Source organism: Haematobia irritans, chromosome 3, assembly GCF_050003625.1.
Source record: "Haematobia irritans isolate KBUSLIRL chromosome 3, ASM5000362v1, whole genome shotgun sequence".
In the NCBI taxonomy this organism is placed as follows: Eukaryota; Metazoa; Arthropoda; class Insecta; order Diptera; family Muscidae; genus Haematobia; species Haematobia irritans.
Window position 1 is genome coordinate 107636277 of NC_134399.1, and position 13212 is coordinate 107649488.

At 25.3% G+C, this 13212-nt stretch overlaps 1 protein-coding gene across 6 annotated transcripts in view; it reads right to left on the bottom strand.

Moving 5' to 3' along the window:
• The window catches only part of f (espin protein forked), a 368923-nt gene that overhangs the window by 96650 nt on the left and 259061 nt on the right, over positions 1-13212 (bottom strand). Inside the window, exons 1-2 of one of the 6 annotated variants that reach the window (XM_075302422.1) lie at positions 6239-6535; positions 5637-5948 (exon numbers count right to left, since the gene is read on the bottom strand). The exons of 4 other annotated variants lie outside the window; for them this stretch is intronic. In XM_075302422.1, the coding sequence (XP_075158537.1) occupies positions 5637-5905 (269 nt within the window). In that variant the 5' untranslated portion in view covers positions 5906-5948; positions 6239-6535. Of the gene's footprint in view, positions 1-5636; positions 5949-6238; positions 6536-13212 lie in introns of those variants that run through there. One more of the 6 variants, XM_075302420.1, reaches the window with a different exon arrangement.

A 13212-nucleotide genomic window follows, 5' to 3' on the forward strand; every position in this document is an offset into this window, starting at 1 on the left:
AAATTTTGAGAAAATTATCCATAGATAAAAATTTTGAGAAAACTTTTTATAGAAGTAAAATTTTGAGAAAATTCGCTATAGAACTAACATTTTGAGAAAATTTTCAATAGAAATATAATTTTGAGGAAATTGTCTACAGAAATAAAATTTTGACAAAAATTTCAATAGAAATAAAATTTTGACAAAATTTTCTATAGAAATAATATTTTGACGCAATTTTCTATAGAAAAAAATGTAAGAAAATTGTCTATAGAAATAAAATTTTGAGAAAATTTTCTATAGGAATAACATTTTGAGAAAAATTTCTATAGCAATAAAATTGTGACAAAATTTTTTTATAAAAATAAATTTTTGACAAAATTTTCTATAGAAATAAAATTTTGACAAAATTTTCTAAAGAAAATAAATTTAAGAAAACTTTCTATAGAAAAAAATTAAGAAAATTGTCTATAGAAATAAAATTTTGAGAACATTTTCTATAGAAATTAAATTTTCAGAAAAATGTCTATAGAAATAAATAAAATTGCGACAAAATTTTTTATAAAACTACAAATTTGACAACATTTTCTATAGAAATACAATTTTGAGAAAACTATCTATAGAAATAAAATTTTAAGAAAATTGTCTATAGAAATAAAATTTTGACAAAAATTTCTATAGAAATAAAATTTTCTATAGTAATAAAATTGTGACAAAATTATTTACAAAACTAAAATTTTGAAAAAATTTTCTATAGAAATAATTTTTTGAGAAAATTGTGTATAGAAATAAAATTTTTAGAAAATTGTCTATAGAAATAAAATTTTGAGAAAATTTTTTGTAGAAATAAAATTTTGAGAAAATTTTTTATAGAAATAAAATTTTGAGAAAATTTTCTATAGAAATAAAATTTTTTATAAAAATAAAATTGTGACAAAATTTTCTAAAGAAATAAAATTTTGAGAAAATTTTCTAAAGAAAATAAATTTGAGAAAAATTTCTATAGAAAAAAATTTAAAAATTTAATTTTGAGAAAATTAAATTTGGTTAAGCTACACTTGTAGTTTAGTCAATGCATGGTTTTAAGCTGAAATCAAAAAAACAACAGAAATAAAATTTTGAGAAAATTTTCTGAAGAAAATAAATTTGAGAAAACTTTCTATAGAAAAAAATTTGAGAAAAATTTCTATAGAAATACAATTTTCACAAAAATGTCTATAGAAATAAAATTTTCTATAGTAATAAAATTGTGAAAAAAAATTTATAAAACTAAAATTTTGACTAAATTTTCTATAGAAATAAAATTTTGAGAAAATTGTCTATAGAAATAAAATTTTAAGAAACTTGTCTATAGAAATAAAATTTTGATAAAATTGTTTATAGAAATAAAATTTGAGAAAATTTTTTATAGAAATAACATTTTGCGAAAATTGTCTATAGAAATGAAATTTTGGGAAAATTTTCTATAGAAATAAAATTTGACAAAATTTTCTATAGGAAAAATATGTTGAGATAATTGTCTATAGAAATAAAACTTTGATAAAATTTTCTATAGAAATAAAATTGTCTATAGAATCAAATATTGAGAAAATTGTCCATAGAAATAACATTTTGTGAAAATTTTCTAAAGAAAATAATTTTGAGAAAATTCTCTATAGAAAAAATATGAAAAAATTGTCTATAGAAATAAAATTTTGAGAAAAATTTCCATAGAAATAAAATTTTGAGGAAATTGTCTATAGTAATAAAATTGTAACAAGATTTTTTATAGAACTAAAGTTTTGACGAAGTTTTCTATAGAAATACAATGTCGAGAAAATTTTCTAAAGAAAATAAATCTGAGAAAACTTTCTATAGAAAAATTAAGAAAATTGCCTATAGAAATAAGATTTTGAGAAAATTTTCCATAGAAATAAAATTTTGAGGAAATTGTCTATAGTAATAAAATTGTAACAAGATTTTTTATAGAACTAAAGTTTTGACAAAGTTTTCTATAGAAATAAAATTTTGAGAAAATTGTCTATAAAAATAAAATTTTAAGAAAATTGTCTATAGAAATAAAATTTTGAGAAAATTTTCTATAGAAATTAAATTTTGGGAAAGTTTTCTATAGAAATAAAGTTTTGACAAAATTTTCTATAGGAAAAAATGTTGAGATAATTGTCTATAGAAATAAAATTTTGATAAAATTTTCTATAGAAATAAAATTTTGAGAAAATTTTCTATAGAAATAACATTTTGTGAAAATTTTGTAAAGAAAATAATTTGGGAAAATTTTCTATATAAAAAATATGAGAAAATTGTCTATAGGAATAAGAAAAAAATTATAATTTTTCTAAAGAAAAAAAATTTGAGAAAACTTTCTATAGAAAAATTAAGAAAATTGCCTATAGAAATAAGATTTTGAGAAATTTTTCCATATAAATAAAGTTTTGAGGAAATTGTCTATTGTAATAAAATTGTGACAAGATTTTCTATAGAACTAAAATTTTGACAAAGTTTTCTATAGAAATACAATTTAGAGAAAATTTTCTAAAGAAAATAAATTTGAGAAAACTTTCTATAGAAAAAATTGTAATAAAATTGCCTATAGAAATAACATTTTGAGAAAATTTTCCATAGAAATACAATTTTGAGGAAATTGTCTATAGTAATAAAATTGTGACAAGATTTTTTATAGAACTAAAGTTTTGACAAAATTTTCTATAGAAATAAAATTTTGAGAAAATTGTCTATAGAAGTAAAATTTAAAAAAAATTGTCTATAGAAATAAAATTTGGAGAAAATTGTCTATAGAAATAAAATTTAAAAAAATTGAAAAAAAAGAGAAAATTTTCCTATAAAAAAGTAAAAGTTTGTGAAAATTGTCTACAGAAATTAGGTTTTGACAAATTTTTCTATAGAGAAATTGAGAAAATTGTCTATAGAGATAAAATTTTGACACAATTTTCTATAGAGATAAAATTTTGACACAATTTTCTATAGAAATAACATTTTGAGAAAATTTTCTAATGAAAACAATTTTGATAAAATTTTCTATAGAAAAAATGTGAGAAAATTGTCTATAGAAATAAAATTTTGACAAAATTTTCTATAGAAATAACATTTTGAGAAAAATTTCTATAGCAATAAAATTGAGACAAAATTTTTTATAAAAATAAAATTTTGACAAAATTTTCAATAGAAATGAAATTTTGACAAAATTTTCTAAAGAAAATAAATTTGAGAAAACTTTCTATAGAAAAAAAAGAAAATTGTCTATAGAAATAAAATTTTGAGAACATTTTCTATAGAAATAAAATTTTCAGAAAAATGTCTATAGAAATAAATTTTTTTATAAAACTAAAATTTTGACAACATTTTCTATAGAAATACAATTTTGAGAAAATTATCTATAGAAATAAAATTTTAAGAAAATTGTCTAGAGAAATAAAATTTTCAGAAAAATATCTATATAAATAAAATTTTCTATAGTAATAAAAATGTGACAAAATTGTTGATAAAACTAAAATGTTGACAAAATTTTCTATAGAAATAACATTTTGAGAAAATTGTCTGTAGAAATAAAATTTTAAGAAAATTGTCTATAGAAATAAAATTTTGAGAAAATTGTTTATAGAAATAAAATTTGACAAAATTTTCTATAGGAAATACAATTTTGAGATAATTGTCTATAGAAATAATATTTTGGGAAAATTTTCTATAGACATAAAATTTTGACAAAATTTTCTGCAGAAATAAAATTTTGACAAAATTTTCTATAGAAATAAAATTTTGACAAAATTTTCAAAAAAAAAATTTTGGAGAAAATTGATTATAAAGAAGTAAAAGAAGAAAATTGTCTATAGAAATTAAATTTTGAGAAATTTTTCTATAGAAATAAAATTTTTATAAAATTTTCTATAGAAATAAAGTTTTGAGAAAATTTTCTACAGAAATAAAGTTTTGAGAAAATTGTCTATAGCAATAAAATTTCTTATAAAAATAAAATTGTGACAAAATTTTCTATAGAAATAAAATTTTGAGAAAATTGTCTATAGAAATAAAATTTTAAAAAAAATTGTCTATAGAAATAAAATTTTGAGAAATTTTTCTAAAGAAATAAAATTTTGACAAAATTTTCTATAGAAATAAAGTTTTGACAAAATTTTCAAAAGAAATAAAATGTTGACGAAATTTTCTATAGGAAAAAAATGTTGAGATAATTGTCTATAGAAATAAAATTTTGAGAAAATTTTCTATAGAAATAAAATTTTGAGATAATTGTCTATAGAAATAACATTTTGCGAAAATTTTCTATAGAAATAAAATTTTGACAAAATTTTCTAAAGAAATAAAGTGTTGAGAAAATTGTCTATATAAAATTAAATGTTGACAAAATTTTCTATAAAAATAAAATTTTGAGAAAATTGTCGTTAAAAAATAAAATTTTGGCAAAATATTCTATAGAAATACAATTTTGAGAAAATTGTCCATAAAAAATAGAATATTGACAAAATATTCTATAGAAATAAAATTTTGAAAAAAAAATTCTATAGAAATAAAATTTTGAGAAAATTGTCCATAAAAATAAAATTTTGACAAAATTTCTATAGAAATTAAATTTTGACACAATTTAATTTTCACAAAAATTTTATAGCAATGACATATTGAAAAAATTTTCTATGGAAATAATATTTTGGGAAAATATTCTATAAAAATAAAATTTTGACAAAATTTTCTATAGAAATAAAATTTTGACAAAATTTTCTATAGAAATAAAATTTTGGTGAAATTTTCTATAAATTCGATCCAAATTCCAAATCAAAATCCATCCAAATTCCAAATTCAGTTTTAATTTTCGTGTTATTTCATACATTCAAGTCAATTGTGACATATTTACAATTCCGGGGATATTTTTGCACCCAAAGGCTATCATTCCGAGAAAAAAATATTTTATGCATACTAACAAAAATTAATGATCAAAACTTCAAAATAAAATTTTTAAATTTGGTAGATTTGTGGTAAAATTTTCTTCAAAATTTGGTAGATTATTTTTTGGGCAACTGCTCTCTATTGCTGAAGACATATCTCATGGAATCAAGTGAAACTCATAGTTATGGATTTATTAGTCCAAGTTTGTCTATAACAACACCATACCTAATCTAATCTGTGGTTAAATTACATGAAAAAATGCATTGTGGGTTATATGGAAGTGTTTGACATTATGGGAAAATGACGTTTTAAAAGGGGCACAATTTATTATCTCATCCGATTTCGGCGGCTTAAATGGTGTCGGGTGACTCAGTTGCAACGATTCGTAATATGCGACAACCTGGGAAATAAGTGTCCATCCAAAGAATTATCCTACCCTGTATTACATTTTCTTTGTTGCCATCGTTCATCATTTACTTGGTCTAGATATTTAGAGGGAAATTATACCACTTTGTCAATTTACCATTCCCTACAAAAATTCGCAGAAGTTGCGTTTTATCGATCTTGTAATTCCGTTCTCATATATCATAGCCAAGGAAAAATATAAATTGATATTGGAGCTTAATTTTTGAATACGAGAATTAATTTCCAATTATCCAATTTAGCAGACTCTTATAAATTTAACCGACTGTCTTATCTCTATTTAGTAACTACAAAATATTCCCATAATACTATAATCTCACCTAACCACATTTCGACGATTATTTTGCTCTTTACGTACTCCAGTTACACTCGCCTCCTTCGACATATCGAAATCATCCTGATCCATTGAATCATCCATAATCTCTGCCAAATCCGAAAGATCATCACTTGAAGCACGCCTTAAGTGGCCAATATTGTCGGAATCTATGTGATTGCCATTATTCATATCATTGGCGGCAATCGAACGAATATCGGAATTTGATTTACTTTTTGTTTTACCGCGTCGATATGAGGCCAAACTGGTAGTCATTCTGCCAAGAAGGCCCTTTTTCACGTTGATTGTAGAAAAATAACTACAGAAGCAGACAGACAAAGGAAGACATTGTCATTAAATTGAAAAGAATAAAGGATCGTGGACATTGAGAAGAATAAATGTGATCATAAACGAAGACATGGATAAGATGAGAAAATTTTGAAAGTAATTGAGAGTGCTATCGACATTTGGTGATTTGAAAATATTAGACGATTTAAATGAGAGTGCTTTTGTAATATCGTGGGAGAGACCATTGAAAGCTTTTTTGTTTAGACCATAAAGTTTGCATGGTTAATTGTAAAATATATTCACTTTTTTGTATATTTTTACCTTCGTCGACGTTGTCTTGGTTTTAGTTCTCACTTTTTTATGGTATTTTCGAAATGGTGTTTATTTTGTTTGTAATTTGTAGTAATGACGAAATTTGTACCGGAATCATTAGCACTTTTAAAGCAATTGGTAACACGCTGTATGACACTTAGGATCAGAATTTACGATTTCGGTTCATGTTTTCTTTTGGTTACACATTTTTTTTTTTTTGAAAATGTTCAATGGTGTTTATTTATTTAATGAAATTTGAAACATACGATCAGTAAGGATAGGGTTGCTGATCCAAAAATGGACTTGTGTCAAATATCAAGTTGTTTGCACTAATACTGCGACCTAGATATTGATTAAAATAACATATGTATTCACAGACGGATATCGCTAAATCGACTAAGGGACCGGTCCCAGCCGACTAAGGGACCGGTCCCAGTGCTAAAGAAACCCTGTGTCTATCTCGCCTGCTTCTGCAAGGACGAAAAAACTGTTCCTTAATCTAAATCTGTCCATAAAAGCTCGATTAATAATTGTAAAAATTAGATACAATGCATTTGGACGTTAATTGCCTGTTTCAGTATCAGGCTAACATGAAATACAATTATTTTAATTCACATCCAAAACACTGAATTCGGATCATACCAAAAGAAGTGATGCAAACTCAGTGCAACGGCAGTTGAAATGGTGGACATCCGTCCTATGACAAGCCCACGTTAAATTCATCGCTTCTGCTCCAATTTTGCACCACTTCCGGATCCAGAAAGAACATTTTCAATACTTTTTTGGCGATGCTTTTTTTTCTGGGAGCTTTTCTTTATGATTACGAAGAAGTTTCGCTGAAATTACAAAATTTGTGTCAGCGACATAACAGTGTCTAACATGGTTGCCATTTTTGTCCGATCGGACCAAAAATTGGTCCAAAAAAAGATTAATTTTTAAATTTGGTCCAATGGTCGGACCAAATGGAATTTGGTTGATTTTAGTCCATTTTCGTCGAATCGGTATTTTTTCAAAATTTTCTATAGAAATAAAATTTCGACAAAATATTCTGTAGAAATAAAATTTCGACAAAATTTTCTGTAGAAATTAAATTTTGACAAAAAATTCTATAAAAATAAAGTTTTGACGAAAATTTATACAGAAATAAAATTTGAACAATATTTTCTACAGATATAAAATTTTGTGCAGAAACAAAATTTAAAATATTTTATATAGATACAAAATTATGCAAAAATTTTGTATAGAAAGAAAATTTTATAAAAATTTTATATAGAAATAATTTTCTACAGAAATAAAATTTTGGCTAAATTTTCTACAGAAATAAGTTTTTTTGTTTCGTCATTGTTGGTTTGTACGTCAATCATATTTGTTGTTTTGATCTCATCTTAAAAACCATTGCGTTGACTAAACTACAAGAGTAGCTTAACCAACAGAGGAAAATAATGTTTCTTAAATTTATTTCGGCAAAGCTCTACATACTGCAAGATTGTTGGATGGACGCGGAAGGTTCAAGTGTGGTTCACTTTGGGTTTGGTGAACTACCAGAATTTGTTCTGATAATTGGTTGATAGTTTTGCTGCAAGTAGAGGATGCTGATGAGGAATGTGGTAATTCTGAAACGTGCTTTCATCCAACCATCTTGCAGTCTATAGGGCTCTGCCGAAATAAATTTGACAAACATACTTTTCCTCTGTTGGTTAAGCTACTCTTGTAGTTTATTCAACGCAATGGTTTTTAAGCTGAGATCAAAACAGAAATAATTTTTGTCAAAATTTTCTATAGCAATAAAATTTTGACATAATGACATAATTTTTTTTGAAATTTTAGAAATAATTTTTTTTAGAAATAAAATTTGAAAAAAAAAATTATACAGAAATAAAATTTTGACAAAATTTACTATAGAAATAAAATGTTGAGAAAATTTTCTATAGAAATAAAATTTTGAAAAAAAAAAATTCTACAGAAATAAAATTTTGACAATATTTTCAATAGAAACACAATTTTGACTAATTTTTCTATAGAAATAAAATTTTGATAAAATTTTCTATAGAAATAAATTTTGACAAAATTTTCTTTATTAACAAAATTTTCTGATGAAATACAATTTTTGACAAAATTTTCTATAGAAATAAAATTTTGACAAAATTTTCTATAGAAATAAAATTTTGACAATATTTTCTATAGACACAAAATTTTGACAATATTTTCTATAGACACAAAATTGTGGCCAAAATATTCTATAGAAATAAAATTTTTACAAAATTTACTATAGAAATAAAATTTTGACAAAATTTTCTATAGAAATAAAATTTTGAAAAAAAAAAATTCAATAGAAATAAAATTTTGACAAAATTTTGACCAATTTGTCTATTGAAATACAATTTTGACAAAATTTTCTATAGAAATAAATTTTGACAAAATTTTCTATAGAAATAAAATTTTGACAATATTTTCTATAGACACAAAATTGTGACCAAAATATTCTATAGAAATAAAATTTTTGACAAAATTTTCTATAGAAATACAATTTTGACAAAATTTTCTATAGAAATAAAATTTTGACAAAATTTACTATAGAAATAAAATTTTGACAAAATTTTCTATAGAAATAAAATTTTGAAGAAAAAAAATTTCTACAGAAATAAAATTTTGACAAAATTTTCAATAGAAACACAATTTTGACCAATTTTTCTAGTGAAATAAAATTTTGACAAAATTTTCTATAGAAATAAATTTTTGATAAAATTTGCTATATTAACAAAATTTTCTGATGAAATAAAATTTATGACAAAATTTTCTATAGAAATAAAATTTTGACAATATTTTCTATAGACACAAAATTGTGTCCAAAATATTCTATGGAAATAATATTTTGACAAAATTTACTATAGAAATAAAATTTTGACAAAATTTTCTATAGAAATAAAATTTTGACAAAATTTTCAAAAGAAACACAATTTTGACCAATTTGTATATTGAAATAACATTTTGACAAAATTTTCTATTGTAATAAATTTTGACAAAATTTTCTTTATTAACAAAATTTTCTGATGAAATAAAATTTTTGACAAAATTTTCTATAGAAATAAAATTTTGACAATATTTTCTATAAACCTAAAATTATGACCAAAATATTCTATAGAAATAAAATTTTTGACAAAATTTTCTATAGAAATACAATTTTGACAAAATTTTCTATAGGAATACAATTTTGACAAAAATTTCTATAGAAATAAAATTCAGACAAATTTTTCTGATGAAATAAAATTTTAACAAAATTTTCTTTAGAAATACAATTTTGACAAAATTTTCTATATTAATAAAATTGTGACAAAATTTTCTAGAGAAATAAAATTTTGACAAAATTTTCTATAGAAATAAAATTTTGACAAAATTTTCTATAGAAATAAAATTTTGATTTTTAAATCATACACGGAAAACGTGTTCGGTACACGTTTTTCTTTTGTTAGAGTTTTTTGAATTGCTTCGAAAATTATAAACTTTTATCACCAAAAAAATTCGTTTGTTAAAAAATTTTTATTTTTTCAATAAAAAAGTTATATTTTGAAACAATAACACAGTCCATTTCGTTTATATCAAACACTGTTCTTTTCTGACTTTAGGTCTTTAATAAGACACATTTTACAGTTCAAAATTTAGTATACTACAATGTAATGTTGAAAATTTTTTCGGAATCTTCCGAACATATCTGGAATATATGTAAAAAACAAAAAAAAACTTTGGTCGAAGCAGGGATCGAACCCACCACCCTTGGCATGCAAGTCGGACGTAGCAACCACTGCTCCACGGTGCCAAACTAAATGTTTGTTTCTGTTAAATAAACTTTGTTTATTCGGTTCGTGGGCGCCGCAAGCTATGCTATATAAATATAACTTATATGGATATTTAATTATTGATGACCATAACGGTACATAGCTCAGTAGTTAGTGTGTTGGCTTACAAAGTGCATGGTCCGCGGTTCGATTCTCCGTCCAGGCGAAAGGTAAAAAAATTTTAAAAATTTATAAAATCGTATAATTTCTTCTACATTGTTGGTATTACAGGAGAAGGTGTTAAGAACTAAAAAAACCTCGTGGATGTGAGAAAGATGTGATGGAAAATGCAATTAGCAAGAAAACAATGTTTTTACATCCTGGAAAAGAATAAACGTTTATCACAAAAAGTATATACTTTTCTTCCAAATACACTTCCTTACAACGAAAAGCAAATGAGAAACGAAATTTGTTTGTCTAAAATTTCATTTGGGAGGAAAGAATTATTTTTTGCGTGTATTAATTTAATTTAGAAAAAGGGTCCGCTGATACGAATTTTGGAAAAATGTTGGTCCAAAATAAAAATTCATTGTGGCAACGCTGGTGTCTAATGCATTCGAGGGTAAACATTTTTTCAATTCATATACCTCCACACAAAACAATAATTCTTTCCTCAGAAACGAAAATGTAGATTAACGAAGATTTCTTTTCTTGTTAAAGCTATCTATTTATAGGCAAATAAATCTTTGTTATATTAGTGTACACGCAAAAACATTAGTTTCTTTTCACAATTTAAAGGAGTAACACACTTTACCAGCTATAGAAAATTCCTCGTTGGTAATTTTAGGTATTTCACATTTCTTCCATCATAGGGTAATGATATGTAAAATTTGCCACCAAAGTAAAATGTTATTCAGCGTTACCAGATTTGTTTCATCAAAAACCGCTAGATTTGTTTTGCCCTTTTGCAGATTGTCAATCAATAAAATACCTTTGAAGTCCCAAAAAACCCGTTGTCATAACCTTACCAGCCGATTGAATTGTTTTTGCCTTCTTGGGATATCGGTCTATATGGGGGCTACAACGAAACATGGACCGATACACCCCATTTTATGCACACCTATTTGTGGTCCTAAAATACATCTCGATTTCCTATTTTAGGCAAATCGAAAAAAATACTGTTTCTAGAAGCTCAAGACCCCAAATCGGGGGATCGGTTTATATGGGAGATATATCAAAACCTGGACCGATACTCCCAATTTTCGACACACCTAGATTTTCAATTTCAAGCAAATCGGATAGAAAATACAGTTTCTAGACGCCCAAGAAGTAATATCGGGAGATCGGTCTATATGGGGGCTATACCAAAACATGGACCGATACATTCCATTTTCGGCACACCTATTTCTGGTCATAAAATACCTCTAGATTTCAAATTTCAGGCAAATGGGATAGTAAATACAGTTTCTAGGCGCCCAAGAAATAAAATCTGGAGATCGGTCTATATGGGGGCTGTACGAAAACATGGACCGATAGGAACCATTTTCGACACACCTCTTTATGGTCCCAAAACACCTCTAGATTTCCAATTTCAGGCAAATCGTGTTGTAAATACAGTTTCTAGACGCCCAAGAAGTAAAATCGGGAGATCGGTCTATACCCCATTTTCGACACATCAATCTTTGGTCCTAAAACACCTCTAGATTTTCAATTTCAGGCAAATTGGATAAAAATACAGTTTCTGGACGCCCAAGAAGCAATATCCGTTAATCGGTCTATATGGGGTCTATACCAAAACATGGACCGATAGGCACAATTTTCAGCACACTCTTTGATGGTCCTAAAAGACTTCCAATTTCAGGCAAATTGGATAAAAACTACGGGTTTTAAAAGCCCAAGACCCCAAATCGGGAGGTCGGTTTATATGGAGACTATATCAAAACTTGGACCGATATAGCCCATCTTCGAACTTGACCTGCCTGCAAATAAAACACGAATCTGTGGCAAATTTCAGGACGATTGAAGGCTGTAGCGTGATTACAACAGACAGACAGACGGACAGACGGACATGCTTATATCGTCTTAGAATTTCTCCCTGATCAAGAATATATATACTTTATGTAGTCGGAAATCGATATTTCGATGTGTTACAAACGGAATGAAAAAATTATTATACACCCGTCACCATTCTATAATGGTGGGTATAAAAAAACTTGGTCCAAACTTTCATTTCGGAGAAAAGTGTTTTTTTGTGTCCATGGTTCAAATTGAGTAAGTCTGAAATAGAGAAATGTCAAATAAAATTCGGAAAAAACTTAGCGTTTAGGTGTGGTTCACATTCAACATCGGCCCTTGAAATTTTAACCACCCTTTATATATTCCATTCTTCATATTATGATTACAATCAAACAGCATTGCCTTTGAGAAATATAACAAATTGAAAAAGTGAAAACCTTTTCATTAACTACAAAATACAAATTGTATCAACTTACACTGAAAGAAGAGTATTCTTCTCAGAGGAACTAAATTTTGACGCTAAAAAAATATTCTTTTAAAGCAAATGGGATTTGTGCTTGTTTTCAATTTTGTTCCAGAAAAAAAGTATTTTTTCCTTGGGTGTTGCTTGAGTTTTTATATAGAGAACTGTGAAATTAATGTTTTAGTTTTATCTAGAACTACGCGGACGAAAAAGACTGTTTCTCATATGTTTGGGGGTAAAAATTATATGTTTAGAACTCAAATTTTTTAACACAATATTTTTAAATGCAAACATTTAATGTTCATAAACATTATATATGTTAATATGTTAGAACATATTATATGTTTGGGACATGAAATGTTGGACATATATTAATTTGGAAATAGCCTATAAACATATGTGTGTTTTTAAGAGGGAGACCTAGAGAGTATGCTGTAACTAAAATAATGGAAGTAACCAATTGGCGGCTTAAAAATATATCCACACAATGAAAATTTCATTAAAATTTTTTTCTACCAGTGTACTATGGGCGAAATCATGATTTTAGCGGTAAAAAATACTTCCCAGCAAGTTAGCTTCACAAAATTTGGTGAGTAGATTTGTAGTTATAAAAAAATATATTTTAGAAAAAATTGGCGGGCCTCGCTCCCTTTTTAGAGTAATTGCCATAAATACCTCGAAAAATTGTGTTATTTGTTTTTGTATCATTCAGCAAAGTTGTAGCTCTTGAC